This window comes from Antedon mediterranea, chromosome 7, assembly GCF_964355755.1.
Source record: "Antedon mediterranea chromosome 7, ecAntMedi1.1, whole genome shotgun sequence".
Taxonomy (NCBI): Eukaryota; Metazoa; Echinodermata; class Crinoidea; order Comatulida; family Antedonidae; genus Antedon; species Antedon mediterranea.
The window spans coordinates 1,953,250-1,969,593 of record NC_092676.1 but is presented as its reverse complement, the minus strand read 5'-3'; the positions used below and the strand labels follow the sequence as shown (position 1 = coordinate 1,969,593).

The 16,344-nt window shown below is 32.1% G+C and overlaps 3 protein-coding genes across 3 annotated transcripts in view; 2 read left to right on the top strand and 1 right to left on the bottom strand.

Annotated features, from left to right (window-relative positions):
- Window positions 1–7,597, top strand: part of LOC140055628 (uncharacterized) — a 20,549-nt gene extending 12,952 nt beyond the window's left edge. The window contains exon 2 of the mRNA XM_072100971.1: window positions 7,369–7,597. Coding sequence (XP_071957072.1) covers window positions 7,369–7,452 — 84 coding nt within the window. The 3' untranslated portion in view covers window positions 7,453–7,597. The remainder of the gene's footprint in view (window positions 1–7,368) is intronic.
- The window catches only part of LOC140055629 (dynein axonemal heavy chain 5-like), a 123,809-nt gene extending 114,388 nt beyond the window's left edge, over window positions 1–9,421 (bottom strand). Inside the window, exons 1-4 of the mRNA XM_072100972.1 lie at window positions 9,126–9,421; window positions 8,148–8,239; window positions 7,676–7,768; window positions 5,989–6,021 (exon numbers count right to left, since the gene is read on the bottom strand). Of these exons, the coding sequence (XP_071957073.1) occupies window positions 5,989–6,021; window positions 7,676–7,768; window positions 8,148–8,239; window positions 9,126–9,294 (387 nt within the window). The 5' untranslated portion in view covers window positions 9,295–9,421. The remainder of the gene's footprint in view (window positions 1–5,988; window positions 6,022–7,675; window positions 7,769–8,147; window positions 8,240–9,125) is intronic.
- On the top strand, window positions 7,451–16,344 carry LOC140055627 (cysteine and histidine-rich domain-containing protein 1-like). The gene is made up of 11 exons (XM_072100969.1): window positions 7,451–7,508; window positions 11,273–11,487; window positions 12,086–12,192; window positions 12,356–12,436; window positions 12,746–12,801; window positions 13,305–13,405; window positions 13,826–13,881; window positions 14,043–14,113; window positions 14,424–14,555; window positions 14,819–14,981; window positions 15,353–16,344. Exons 2-11 carry the CDS (start codon window positions 11,397–11,399, stop codon window positions 15,464–15,466), a joined length of 972 nt encoding a protein of 323 aa, XP_071957070.1. The 5' UTR covers window positions 7,451–7,508; window positions 11,273–11,396; the 3' UTR covers window positions 15,467–16,344.

Sequence of the window (16,344 nt, the reverse complement as noted above, 5' to 3'; positions counted from 1 at the left end):
TCTGAAACTGTGTTTGAAAACAAGAGGTTACAAAATGCAAGGAATGAGAACAGAGAGACAGCAGAAAAAACTTGCTATGCCAACTCTGAAACTGTGTTTGAAAACAAGAGGTTACAAAATGCAAGAAATGAGAAGAGAGAGACAGCAGAAAAAACTTGCTATGCCAACTCTGAAACTGTGTTTGAAAACAAGAGGTTACAAAATGCAAGGAATGAGAACAGAGAGACAGCAGAAAAAACTTGCTATGCCAACTCTGAAACTGTGTTTGAAAACAAGAGGTTACAAAATGCAAGAAATGAGAACAGAGAGACAGCAGAAAAACTTGCTATGCAAACTCTGAAACTGTGTTTGAAAACAAGAGGTTACAAAATGCAAGAAATGAGAACAGAGAAGAACAATAACATCAATACTACTGAAACACCAGATTATTTTGTTCTGGAATCAGATGCAAACATTCTAAACATGGGTTTGACATTCTTTTAACTGCTCACAATCTCCCTGTTCATTTTGTTGAACAGGCAGAATTAACCTCAGTAATGTAAAAATACAAACATTAAGCTGGCATACTGGCTTCATAGATATTATTGTTATGTACACATGTGAATATGTGATTGAGCTTTTTTTTAAATTTGCTTTTCACTTATTGCAGTGACTGTGTAAGGGTTTATGGAATCAACTTCCGATGTAGAAAATCAAGTAAAGCTTTAACTAAATTTTAATCTTCTGCATAATTGTAAAGTGCTCTGTGTATTTCCAAAGTTTTTTTAGTTTAATTTTTAAATCAAAATCAAAATGTGTAACACTGTAATGTAAATACTATGTAGTGAAACTGCAAAAAGTTTCTACATGTGCGTGTGCGTACAATAAAGGGACTAGTGCCGTACCACGCCAAGGATGTTAAAGAGTCGCTATCCAATCGGGTTTGAACTATACCATGAAAGTCCCAGTGGTCTAATGGTTAGGACATCTGCATTTCAAGCAGAAGGTCCGTGTTCGAATCTTGGTAGAGGCGACTTTTTCTCATTCTCACAGATTTCCTCATCTTTTATCGTTTCAAATTAATTACTTAAATTTCAGTATATCACCGGGCGGTTTAAAATTAATGTTCTATGCCTATTGTGTTTATATAATAAAAACGTGTTATTTTTGCTTTGTCTGCTTAGTCAATTTTTAAAGATGTATTGTCCCTTGAAACACAAAAATGAAGGTCAAAATATTCTAAATTTAAATTGGCCATATCAAAGTAATATTAAAGTTATTCACTTTCTTATTCTTAAACTTATAACTTTAAAACATCCCATTTCTTCATTTTTCCCTCAATGAATTGCATAAATTACATGAAGAATGATTTTATTTGTAATTGCTTTTTATATCTAAAAATAGATAAATTCTGAAATTGATATTAACTTCTACTGTATTTAGCATACTAATTAAAGAATAACTAAAAAAAGAAATGTCCTGATAGTCTAGTTGTTGTTTGTATTTGTTTAATGGCGGAGTAGTATATCCTTTGGGAACTTTTGTACTTTGAGGCTCACAACACCACAATTGTCTTTAAATGTGTTGTTTTTCTATTATGGAATATAACATTTTTTAAATTGTCCTTTATACTATACAGTTTATGTAATACTAATACTATCTGATGTAACTTTTGTATTGATTTTTAAAATTACGCTGTTAACTCATTTGTGGTAATATAAGATTCATTTTTTTTGTACCGAATAAATATTAAAAAATAATTGAACTTGGTGCTTGGTCACGTCCACAGCAGTTTCCAAGGATTGTCAATTATGAATTTCTTCTGTGTGTCCTGATACACAAGCATTGCACAGACAACTGTACCACAAGCACAGACAAGATGATTGACGATTATTGGCTGAAGTGTGCATAGAGACTAATATTTATTTCTATTTCGTATCATTTTCTATAATTTTTATCCATGTTGTTTTGGGTCATCCTTTTGGTCTCTTCACTTTTCTCATAGATTCAGATTGAGCTCTTTGCGCTGGGATATCGTGTTACAATTACATAATCGGGAAGAAATTACCACAATTATTTGGATTCAAGGAAAACCCACCCAATACGCAGTTTCATAATCTAAATACCAATAATTTTGAAATTATTATTTATTATGGTTTCACATTCTGGATCATCTGAACTTTAAGTAAGTTTTTCTTCCTCGTAACTTGTTTGTGGTGTGGCAATTTTATAAAAACAGATAACATTCCACTGGATAAATATAGTTGAGTATTGAAATCAGAGGTAAATAAATAGTGTTTATCGTGTTAATTAGAACACTTTGTAATTTATACAAATTTATAATACTATACAAATACAGTATATACTATGTATTTTATTTTCTTTATCTAGAGCCATCATTCTTTATATTTCACAAAATTAGTTTTGATTTCAACATCAAAAACTGTAACTAAAAATAAATATATTCTTCCTTGTTGTGATATTACAAACTTATAATTTAATAAGAAATTAGTTTTGATTTTAGCATAAAAATCTGAAACACAGGAAATAAAAATATTATTGTTAAAGTATGTGTTGCAATACCTATAGTATGCATACCATATTTTAACTCTGCATCAATAGAGAAAGGATTAAAGATGACTTTGAAATTCATTATCTTTTTGATGACATGCTTTTTGATATTCAGAAATGGGACTTCAAAACATTTTGTACAATTTGAAAGGGAGTTTCAATACTCAACATATATTAAGCTAAATGTAAAAATTGTACAATCAAATGATCAGGATGAGGTCAATTTACCTGGCTACAAAGACGTCATAGTGAAATACCAGCTTTTCATTTCTTTTGATGAACAAAAAACAGGAATACACACATGTCAAGATGATGAAAGATTACAATATTTGGTTCCTTCATCAAGTGTAACTATGAGCAGAAGTCAACCAAACATTGCAAGAGCTTTCTGTGATGATATCAAAAACATCATTGAAGGAGAAGAAGTAAACATTTCATGTTACATGATTAGGGAATACAACATCCAATATGACAATGACATCACAATTGGTTGGATCCAAGGAATGCACCACATTACACAGTCTCATAGTACAAATACCAACATTACAACAATTAATCTGACTTTTAAAGGTTTTTATTCTGGAGAAGGAATATTTTTCTACTGTATTTCAAATAATGATTTCACCAGGTGCTACACATTGATATTGCCAGTTCACCCTAAATTAAAGGTAAGGATTATGAGGTTATGTGACATATCTGAAGTTGATGTGAACCAGAATTGTTTCAAGTGCTATGCAGAAGGTGGATCTGGTGATAAAACAATTTATAATTGGGGGCTAATAGGAAAGGACTTCAAGACTCATTATAATTTAAATAAGAAGAATGAAATATGCTTTGGTAATTTACCAGCTGGTAACTACACTGTTAAGTGTCTGGTGAATACTGATGTTCAGAACAGATCTGATAAGAAATTTTTCACAATTGAAGATGCCATGACAACAGAGAGAATGACAACACTTCAAGGCAACTATCAAAACATAACCTCCAGTTATGATATGCCAACAGCTACAAAGACAACTCAGAAGCCCAATACAATTACCATAATACTGGTAACAAGTAACATTATACTAATAGTTTTATTGGTTTCTGTTGTGTGTTGTTATGAACAACAAAAGAGACAACATCACAACACACATGTAACTGTACCTGTGTACTTTCACAGAAACACAGAAAATCGCGTGTGCAACACTTTTGATGTTCCACAAATAATTACAGAAGAGGTTTACTATACAATTGATGATAATATAACAGAACAGACTGACTATGTCAACTCAGAGACTGTGATTGAAAACAAGAGGTTACAAAATGCAAGGAATGAGAACAGAGAGACAGCAGAACAGACTGACTATGTTAACTCAGACACTGTGATTGAAAACAAGAGGTTACAAAATGCAAGGAATGAGAACAGAGAGACAGCAGAACAGACTGACTATGTTAACTCCGACACTGTGATTGAAAACAAGGGGTTACAAAATGCAAGGAATGAGAAGAGAGAGACAGCAGAACAGACTGACTATGTTAGCTCAGACACTGTGATTGAAAACAAGGGGTTACAAAATGCAAGAAATGAGAACAGAGAAGATGCTAACATCAATACTACTGAAACTGAGTATTTTGTTCTGGAATCAGATTAATTTGGCATTTGATTACAGTACAGCAAACATTCTAAACATGCATTTGACTTGGATGCAAAATTAACCTCAGATGTAAAACAAACTTTAAGCTGGCCTGCTGGCTTACAAATATTATTGTTAATGTACTGCTTTTTTTACAAATTTGCTTTTTTTTGTTTTTATCACATCAGAAGTGACTGTAAGGGTTATGGAATCAACTTCCGATGTAGAAAATCAAGTAAAGCTTAAACTAGATTTTAATCTTCTGCATAAAGTGCTCTGTGTATTTCCAAAGTTTGTTTAGTTTCATTTTTAAATCAAAATGTGTAATGTAAATACTACGTAGTGAAACTGCAAAGTTTCTACATACAGTATATATAATAAAAACGTGTCATTTTTGTTTTGTCTAATTAATCGATTTTTAAATAATCAATTAATTCTTTGACTTGTTACTTGAAAAGATCTAATTTCTGAAATAATTTATCTTCATTTCCTATTCCCTAATTTTTTTAGTCGTGGGCAACGTAACTCTACAGCTCACTACGGTATGTCGGTTGTTTGGTCGGTCGGTTGGTCGGTAAACACTAACTTGATTACGCAACTGCAGCCATTTATATGGCCTTGTTTGGAATGAATTTCATTAATTACATGAAAAATGATTTTATTATTAATAAAAACGCGTGAGGGCGTGTGGCGCAGGGTGTTGGACGTTGGACTACTGATCGTGAGACCGAGGTTCGAATCCAACTCTCGCTGCATTGCTTGTATCCTTAGGCAAGATACTTTACTTACGTTTGCCTCTCTCCACCCAGGTGTATAAATGGGTACCCAGTTAGATCAAGACACAACTTTGCGCTGATTACTAGCTGCATTATGGGAGTATGTTTCCATACTGTACGTGTTTGATCCAAAAAATGACTGGGGTAATAATGTTCAGCGCTTAGAGAGCTTGCTTGTATGCGCTATATAAGAATAAACTATTATTATTATTATTAATTGATTTTTATTTTTAAAAAAGATAAATTCTTAAATTATTATCAACTTCTACTTTATTTAGCGTACTAATTTAAGTTAGTCTAGTTGTAGCATGTGTTTTGGGCATTTTTTCTACTCCTAGGCTCACAAAACCACAATTTTTTTTAAATGTGTTGTCTTTCTTAAAATGGAATTAATATTTTTTCAAATTGTCGTTTATACTATTTCCCTTTATACTGATTTACTGTACAGTTTTGTGTAATACTAATAATGTAGATACATTCCAGTTTATCTGATGTAACTTTTTTACTGATTTTAAAATTTACTCCAGTGTTACCTCATTTGCAATAATATGAGATTGATTTTTTGTATTGAATAAATAAAAAAAGCTATTGAACATGGTGCATCACCTTGTGTAGTTATTTCTTCAATATTCAGTATTCTTTATTTTATAGTATTTTATTAATTGTATTTTTTTTAATAAACCTTATTTAGTGAGGGTCACCCTAAACAGCATATGGTGACAATCAAGGGGCCCTCATAGTATCTAAGTATTATGCTAGATGGGCAAAAACATATTACAAACAAGACAGGACTACATGTGCCAAAACTATCCTTGTATGTACGGTTGCATAGCAGTTACCAAGAAGAATTTTCACAAGCATTGTACAGGTAACTGTATTAAACGTACTCACAAGATGCTCTACATTAACAAAGTCAAAGAAGAGAGTGAATATATTTTGTTATTGTAAGCATCCGACAGGATTTGAACCCATGACTGCGGGTAGCTGAGCACTTCCAATTTGGAGGTGAAACCCTATTATAGACCGAAATAGATCTTACAACATACCTTTGCAAATAGGTACTGGTGACGGGCATCCATCTGAAAAAACAAACCCAAAAATATTTTTATTATATAAAAAACAACTTTAAGTAAAGTTGAAATGGCAGTTTAACAACGGTAACATTTTATTAGAATACTAGTCAATTTTGGCTAAAAAATGTCTGTCTGTATGTCCCTATTATGAGCTCACTCCATGGTTCTGGTGGTAGAACGAGTCTTCTCGGATAAGGACTACTGTATAAACCGTAGGTCCAGTGTACACATAGCTCATGCGCACTTTAAAGAACCTAGTACATCTTTCGAGACGAGTAGGGGGTTACCCCGGTGTACTAGTCCACACAAACACAGCCACTGTCACACACAGCCACTGTGCAAATTAGGACTGGGCCGTTTTAGAGGTGTTTACCACCTGTTGGTCCAGATCCTTCACTAACTGAGTTAGTGAGAAGTCGAATAAATAAAATAAATAAATAAATAAATAAATATGTTTTTTTTTATACTTTGTTTTCCATTTAGAGTTAGACAGGCAATTTAGCCATTTAATATTTATTATTGCAATTTGAATATTCATGCTATAGAAGTGACAAGTTTAGCACATGTAATGTAACTGTATCCTTCAATTACGTATCGCATGCCGTTCAGTATTACTTAGTTTTTATTATGAGAAAAATTATATTTATTGTCATATAATGGTACTTTGAGAAATGTTTACAACACAAGCTGTTGTTGACCTTTATGTACACTGTCTGTAACAAACTGTTTGATTCCATGTTGAAAATCTGACTGAGAGGTGCCTATTCTCTAATGGCCTACTGTAGCATTTGACAAGGAAACAGTGAATTAATTGCAATAACAGTTTTCATGTTGAATCAAAAAAGAATATTAAACTCGTTCAACTTTCAATATCCTCCCCATTCAACTCATACATTCATTATTTGTTGTTTTGCTATTTAAATAACTACTGTGTAATTCAAACTAACCCTCATCTATTCAAATAACTACTGTGTAATTCAAACTAACCCTCATCTATTTAAATAACTACTGTGTAATTCAAACTAACCCTCATCAAACAACTTGATTGATTTCATCATATCATGTCATACGATTTAACTAAGTCATACATTCAACATTCTTCAGTAGCCAAGCACAAAGGTCAGTTCTTATTGAATTATCAAACATTGTATATTGACTATATACTGTTTTTTATATTTTTGTGTATATTATTAGTATTAAGTAAAGACTTAATATTAAAGTGCTTTATAATGTCATAAATACAATACTGTAAAAAGTAAAATAGTCACGCATAGATTTAAAGGGAATCCTCTACCTCCCATTTTTTATTTCTTCAAAAAGATGCAAAAGTCTTTATGTATTTTTTTTTTATAGATGATCTCATTTTCTCCCTCCTTCTTTCTCAACATCCTGGATTCATCCCTGGTAGAAGACAATCTGCCCGTTCAGCTTAGTTAAATTACCCATTAATTTGCCTCATGGACACTGATGGATGGGCTAACCAACTTACCTGGGTAGGTACAAAATGTATAATCCTGAATGCACTTGACAAACATCCTATTGTTTTGACTTATAGGCCTAAAGCCTATAGAATTAATGCTGCTACATTACAAACTATTTATTGGGACTTCACAATCCCATTGTCATTATTAAGTGGATTAACAAAAACAAGACAACTTACCATTGTTCTTCTTTCATCTCTGTTGGCTTTTGCTTGTTTTGCCATCTCCTTCATTGCTTCACTTGACATCACAACATTTTTTTTTGTCACCGACTAAATTCAAAAACAAAATAATTTTTAAACAATGAGATAAAAAAATCACAATTTATGTTTCAACCTTGATTTGATAATCATTCCATTTTATAAAATTGGTTAAATATGTTAATTATTTTAGATGAATATATCTTTATTTAGAGAATGATTTCAAACTTGAAAATAAAGCTCTGTATACACTATCAAAGTAGTTTGACAAAAAAAGTGTGATTGCCCAAATACTGTATGGTAGTGATGCTCAAATATTGTAGTGATGTGACATCATCATGTCTATAGGCACATCACACTTTTTTGTCACATAAAGTTTGATAGTGTAGACAGAGCTTTATTGATGATCACTGGTGCCACTCTGTTTAAGGTAAAGTCAATCACTGATTACCGGTGCTGGTGGTCCTCTTCTGTGTCCCGTTCCTCCTGGTATCTTTTTCTTCTCCTTTGATACACCCTCATCTTTTTCTTCTTTCTTTTCAGCTAAAAAAAGAAATTAATAACAAAACATTTCAACTTTTAAGTGTTTTATTGTAGAATACTAGTGTTGTCTTGCCATCTTGACTCTTGTCGGTTTTTACATTTTTTATTTCCTTTTTGTATTATCAATTATCATCTCTTTTAATAAAAATGTGCGACTATACTCAAACAAGGTTACGCACAACATTATCGAAGATGATGATTTCTTTTATTTAGATTTACATTCTTTTTTTTTTTTTGCATTCCATACAAAACTAAAGTAACCTATATTGCGTATCGAGGAACAATTTCATTTAAAACATTTTTTATATTTTTGTTGTGGCTATTTCATGTGTAACAATAAGGTGGTATTGTGTAGCATTTGGCTATGCTATTCCTTACTACAATGAAAAATGTTCCATGCGCTACACACTGATAAAATATATGGATACTCAATTCTTTTCATTAACTGGGCCCTCTGGGAGACCAGTCTTTGACTGAAAAGGTTACCCAGTATAAATACAAATTTCAATTCAATTCAATACAGTAAAGGAGTAGAATATCAAGATAAATGAGATTTTTAAAATAATTTGATAATGCTCTGAAAAGGAAATTAATAAAGGTAAATCAATGATAGGAAATTATCTCCATTTTTATAAATAAAGAAGCAGGTGTCAGGGAAAAATGATTGACAGAATGACAATACAATAATCAATATGCAGAAACAGTACACAGTATTGAGCATGGAGGTATACTCCATGGTATATTGAGTATGGTCATTAACAAATAATTTTATTTTTTAATTAAATTAATTAAAATGATCACAGAAACAACATGCAAACGCAAGTAATAAGTATGTCAACAATATTAAAATGGCATTATTTACAAAAAAAAATTAATAAAGACTTACGTTTTTTTGATACGGAGATGAGGGGAGGCCCAATGTCCTGATCAGGTTTAGGAGAGTCGGGCTTATTGGCTTCTTTATCACTTACTGGTCCCCCTTCAATGGCATTCCCGTCAGGTGGTGGTGCAGCCTGGGGCACAGCATCTTCTCCTTTACCTTCCCCGTCCTCCATAGCTAACTAATTGATTAAATGCTAGGCCTAGATTAGTCAGTTTATTCGCAGGCTTTAATCTATCAAACAAGGCAAACACTTCGTACTTATTTGCACGAATTCAGCAGTAAGTAAACCCAGACATAAATCTTTTCGATACTTATTTAGCTAAACTAAACAGCACACAAACTCACAAATCACTGCGCGCCGTTTGCACGCTTCAGTAACGTAGTAAAACGCGATCAACTTGTTTTATATCCACATAATTTGATAATATGAAATCTTAATAATGTCTCACTTCTGTAACACAAATTCTAGATTTATTATTAGATATATAAAACATAATTTGAAAGTACGAACTACTTTGAAATGTAAGCAGGCGATATCCGGAAAATCCATTACCATGGAGACAGACAACATCGCGGAGGGTCAATCAATTACCTGCTTTGAGGTTTTGAGGTCCATGAGTTCACTCAACCGTGAAAGATCTTGTTACTCCACTGTAAACATTGCTTCTCCAGATTTATTAACAGGAAATAATAATAATATATTTCCTTTATTCTTTCTGAAGATTTTTATGAAGTCAATTTATTGTGAACAATATAAACCGGCATAAAAAATACATTAAATATACCGACTTAAAAAATGAACAATCATTCCAATTTGGAGAGAATGAGACACTCCTGCATTTTGCAGAAAAGTTCTATATTTTAGTATATGAAAAATATTTGTTCCATAGATATAAACTTTATTTGTTCAACATTTTTTAAAAATTGTATTCCTTAGCAAGGTAGGATATTTAAAGATGTATTGTCCCTAATTCCCAAAAAATATTTTAAAAATTATTTCGAAAAAAAGTGGGTCATTTTGAAGTATCATAATACTGTAGTTATTAACTTTCACCAAAAATTAGTCGAAAAAAAAAATCATTTAACTGAAATACAGACGTTTTTTTGACTTCCAGTCAAGAGTTTTCGATCAAAACATATCTCATAATGCAACGCACTTCACTTGTTTGGCTACTCTGTATGCATAATAAAACTTCCTCGCGATCTTAGACTTGCCCCAAGTCTGTATTTATTGTCTTTTTTAAAATTTATTTGTTTTTATTTCGACCGCGATTTTTGTCTGAAAATACAAACTCAAGTAATACACGTATGAAACGCCATATGTGCAAAAATATTTATATTTTTACTAATATTAAGACAAAACTCCGTCTGGAGCCCAGACTATCGCGATCTGTGTGAAAACACCTTCTCAACCGTGACGAGTTGTAAACAAATCCTAATTAGCATCATGCATAATGAATACTTGCAGTTTGAAATCTTTGTTTACTTTCGCTCGCGACGATTTTCCAGACGAAATGTAATCAAATTAATTTACCTGCTAATTACGTAAACTTGTTGTTTTTGGCTCGAATTTCCGACTTAAAGTGAATAACTTTAATATTACTTTGATACGGCCAATTTAAATTTAGAATATTTTGACCTTCATTTTTTTGTGTTTCAAGGGATAATACATCTTTAAATAGGCCTACATAATACCATGGAGAAATACGTTATTAACTTATTTCTGAGAAATACGTTATTAACTTATTTCTTCATGAAAATACTAATAATTATATAATAATAATTTTAAAACATTTTAAATTATAAAGTACATTTAAAGCATATGATACAAACATACAAGATATTGCAAAATTTAAAATATCGAAATTTCCAATTGAAAGTGTGTACTGCGTTTGGAACAAAAGTTAAAACCGTATACGTAATTAAAAAAATATTTAAAGTTATCACCATGCTTTTTGATATATGAGTCTTTTTTAAAAGATTAATCATAAACGGAAAAAAATAAAAATCAGAATCCACAAAATTAAATAAAAAGGATAACTAATGAAAAGAATAGTGCCAAAATGACATTGAAATTTCAAAATCAAGACAATTTACAAAATGTGTATGTTGGTCACTTTAGGTTCTCCGTAGTATAAGGTTCTTTTTAGGTCACCGTAGTTTACTGTTTTTGTTGTGTGTGTGTGGAGGAAACATTCAACACACGCCGCCACTCTACGCCGGAAGGTTAGTTTGAGACAAAAATAGTTTTTAAAATCTCTCTTTCGAATAAAAATGACAACTCAAGAAAGTTCTGGAATGAGGAGTTTAACTTGTTACAACACAGGATGTGGGAAACAGTATAATAATGATGAAGATGGTCCAGGTAAGAGCAATTTTTATAATCTACCAAGGCTAGGCCTAGCTAGACCCTTCTAGGCTGGCTGATTAATTTTTACCTGCTGGGAGAGAAACTCTCGGCTCCCCACAGGCTTCTAGAATCTTCCAACCGGCGGAAGGAGATAAGCGTAAGATCTTTGCTATGTAATTAAGAATTGTTTGTTTATTTCAATATTATTATTTTATTTGTTGACCATTCACCTCAGTCTTTTTTTTTATCAAATCAATTTTTAGAATTTCAGTAAAATAAAATAAAAAAACTAAAAAGACTTTAAAATTAAAGTAAAACAAAAAATAACTTGCAGGGAATAATTTCGCCAGTGTAGCATAGCAAAAAGCTATACAAAACAACCTTATTGCTACACATTTCTAAAATTGTGTAGCAAAAAAGACAATACAAAACTATGTTTCTCGCCTAAAAATCAGTTTGATTAGCAATAATTGCTAAACAAAATTTTAAAATGAAATTTTTCCCTGACTTGACTTGGAGGTTTTTAATTTAGCAAACAAAAAGCCATCCATCCCCCACCCCCTCTTTACTACAAAGTAGGCCTACTTTTAATACCTACATTTCTTCTTTATAGAGGCATGCAAGTTTCATCTTGGAGGGCCCATCTTTCATGATGCTTATAAAGGCTGGTCCTGTTGCAAGAAAAGAACAACAGACTTCACCGAGTTTTTAAACATTAAGGTATTTTAGTCATGATGGGTGCTGTACCAGCTTGTAACTCACTCACCGTAACTCACTCATGTTATGTTTATAAATATAATGTTAATGTTTAGATGTTATAATTATTTACCCATAATACTGTACAGATATTAAAAATGTATTATGTCAAATTTTCTCTTTTTAGGGTTGTGCGAAGGGTCCTCATAATCCTGTAAAACCAGTTCCTCAACCAACACAATCCGAAAAAGATGAAGTTAGTATAAAGGTAAATTATGGCTGATTGATGAAATCTGAAAGAGACATGGTTTCATAGAATTGCAAGACAGAAGAATATAATCTTTCACCTTTCCTTTAATAACAAGTTATGTTTTGTCTCGTCAAAAATGTAAAGAAATATGTTGGCTAATACTGTTCTACAGTACTGAATATCAAAATGTATTTTTTTATTTCTATTTATAGTTTTCTATACCAGTCCATTGGCCAAACAAATGTCTACCATGTCCCAGTTACACAGTATGTACAAATACTCTATGAGTGGATGATAACCAGTTTTTAACTTTTTCTTATATTCCAGGAAGAACCGAAACCACCTCGTGAACCAAACCCGATTAAACCAGTTGAGAGACCACGGTAAGATATCAGTTGGTACAGTCAACTGCAAACCAAATATATAAGAAGACCCCAAACATCAAAATGGGCAGGTATATAGAACTCCAGTCTTCCCAAAAATAGACACCCTTGAACTAGACCAAAATGTCTGTTTTTTGGGAAAACTGGAGTTCTATATACTGAAGCAGTTGCAGTGCATATGGAATAAAGAGATGACCTTTAAATTTTATGGGATAGACAACACAACACATCTACCATACACAATTTCTAGGCTTTCCTATCACACATTTGAGTTGAGTGGCCGAGTGTTTAAGACCGGGGCACTACAAACAGCCATAATATAGTTCTGGTACTAGAACAAGTCTTCTCAGACATACAACAGTGAGGTCCAGTGTAGTATGCACTTTAAATAACTACCGTAAGTGCACTTTTGGAAGTGTAGGAAAATTTCTTATACCATATAAAGAAACTTGAACTTGGAATATTGTTCACTGAATAGAAACAAAAACTTGTTGTTTTTACAGGAATGATGAACCTTTAGTTGCAATACCTGTTACGATTGGTGCTACGTTGAAGGATGCTATTGCAAAAATGCAGAAGATGCAAGTTAGTCTGGAAAATAATGGTAATTCATGGTTATTTTACACATTTTCTGGTTTAAAACCTTGTCTACACTATCAAACTTTATGCGCCAAAAAATGTGCACATATATGGACATGATGATGTCATATCACTACCATATTTTACCATATCATGGGCACATCACATTTTTTTGTCACATAAAATTTGATAGTGTAGACAGAGCTTAGAACCAAGAAATTCAATCCACAATAATAAATAGTAAAGTTATAGAAAGTACAACATCTTGATATACAATACACATCCTGGAAACCAATTTGAAATATTGTGTTACAAACACTTCAGATGTTAGTTCATAATACCAACATTGCTCCCTACAATACATTTTAATTTATTGGTAAATTTGATCAATCTACCTGTGTTTTAAAAATTATAATTATTTAAAAATTTTTTAATTTGTTTCTAGCTGATTCTGAAGAAGTAAAAATTGGAACTGCTTGTAAACGGACAAGTTGTGGCGTGGTAAGGTTTTCCTGTTCTGCTCTCTGTCTATGCCCATCTATGCTAACAATACATTAGCTGATTGTCTCCCTCTACAGTTGTAGCAAGTTTATAGAGGGCCTAATTTGGATTTCCTTACATTTGATGATGTACATTTTTACTTTGAAACATTCTTTTTATAGGCATATACAGGCCCAGAATCTAACAATGAAACATGTATGTACCACGCTGGCACTGCTATATTTCACGAAGGGTAAGGAAATAGATGATAATACATATGTTAAGCCTCAGAGGGCCTAAAAGTGCAGGTTCTTGATGGACTAAGTACAGTTTTAAGAATACACAAAGGAATATACAGTAGTTGCAATAATAGATACACCTTTTCACGAAACGGAAGACATCTTTATTCGATGACAAGCAATGCTGTACAGGGAAGTGTAACCAACAGAAACAACATAGCATTTTCAGGGGATTTCGGGACACCATGTTAATTAAAAGATCGTAACTCCTCAACGGAGGGTCGTATGAGAAATAAAATTGATGTTTCTTTTTTTTTTTAACAGAATGAAATACTGGTCTTGTTGTAAAAAGAAAACAAGCAATTTTGATGATTTTCTAAAACAGGCAGGTTGTACCAAAGATAGGCATCAGTGGCTGAAATCTGAACAAGAAATGAGTACAGCAACTGTATGTAGGTACGCAATAATCAACATATACCCCTTTACTGCAGTAAACCCCCCTTTCACACACCGTGGTATCACAGGTATTTAGGGATTTGAATCATGAACAATTATTCTACTGCAGTTACTATGTTTACTGCAGTAATGATCTTAGTATAGTATATGATTCAGTCATTGCAATAAACAGTGTGAATGATTACACAGAGTAAATCAAATGTAGTTACTGCATTAAAATGATTTTAAAATAGTCGCTTACCACTATTATGTATTTTGACTAGACACGATTGGCATCAAACGGCTGGCTTCGCCGTACTCACCGTATACTGTAAAGTAGCTGATCCAAATACCTCAACGATATTAACGAACCAAGTGAACCTACAAGTTCATATAGCGTACGACGGAGGACGAAGTACCTTTGACAGGAACATCATCTTAGAAGCGGTAATAACATCTTTATTTTCTGCATAATAAAACCTTTAAATTTCAGATAATTGCTCACAGAAATCTACGTTTTGAAAATGGATAAAGTTGAATCTAGGGTCAATCATAGCTAGATCACCATAGCTGGATATGAAGTAGTGTCTATATATTGAATTGAAACCCTAATATCAACTGGAATTATATTGTCCAGTTGGAAGGGTTACTCTCTATAAATAATTTGATTATGTTGGTATTTATCGAGAACAAATTTGATATAAAAGTGTTTCAACATATAAAGCTTAGTAGTCGCATGAATGTATATACGTAAAGCCAGCCAAAAAACTCCCTCCCCATAATTGGTTAATTAACCATAACCTATTTTTTTCTAACAGGCAATTGATCCAGCAAAAAGCTCAGTAAAAATGTTAGGAACAAAGGTGGAAATAAAACTGAAAAAATTGGAAGGATTTAGTTGGAAAAAATATGAAATTAAAGAAGAACAATAATGGGAAAAGACTTGTGTAAAAACACAGATGTTTAAGAAATTGCAGACATCACAACAACTTATTAAGCTTTAAGACAAAATCTAAGATCACAGACTTTCATTTTCAAGAATCTATTAAAATATACTATACTAAAAAAAAAATAATTTCAAGCTTTGTGCTAGAGAGATAGATAAAAATGATTTCATATAAAATAATATACTTCTAAGTAGGTATAAATAAAAAATAGGTGTTGGAATAGTAAACAAAAATAATAAATAGGTGTTAAACTCTGTCTACACTACCAAACTTTATGTGAAAAAAAGTGTGATGGGCCCATATATGACCATGATGATGTCATATCACTACCACATTTAGGCATATCACTACCATATTATATGGGCACATAACACTTTTTTTGGTCAAAATAGTTTGATAGTGCAGACAGAGCTTTAGTTTAGGATTGAATTGAAAAATGTTTTCATGGACCAAATATAAGAATTCTCAGGTTAAACCTTGTCTATTACACTAAGTCAAAACTGTAGCCAGATATTAATTTGGCTTAATAGTGTACATGCAAGTCACTGTTTAATCTGGCAAATACATAAATTGCCTATATTATCAAACTTTGTGACAACAAAATGTGGACATGATGATGTCATATTACCGTACTTATTATTTGGGCACATTACGCTTTTTTTGTCAAACTAGATTGATAGTGTAGACAGAACTTAATGCTTAAAATGTTGAAACAAATGCCTTCACATCAATTTATTTGACAACAGAAAGCCCATAATCTGAATATCCTAGTACTGTACAAGTTATATTTAATTGTTTCTGGTCTGATGCGTATGAAGTTTGTCTACAAGAACGGTAGTACAAATAAAAAATGGTTTTTAAAA

What these genes read in the sequence shown, in the direction of transcription:
- LOC140055627 (XM_072100969.1), top strand. Translation starts at nt 11,397, where the DNA reads ATGACAACTCAAGAAAGTTCTGGAATGAGGAGTTTAACTTGTTACAAC. An exon ending in TAATGATGAAGATGGTCCAG is followed by an intron (nt 11,488 to 12,085) that starts GTAAGAGCAATT and finishes TCTTCTTTATAG; the next exon opens with AGGCATGCAAGTTTCATCTT. An exon ending in GGAACATCATCTTAGAAGCG is followed by an intron (nt 14,982 to 15,352) that starts GTAATAACATCT and finishes TTTTTCTAACAG; the next exon opens with GCAATTGATCCAGCAAAAAG.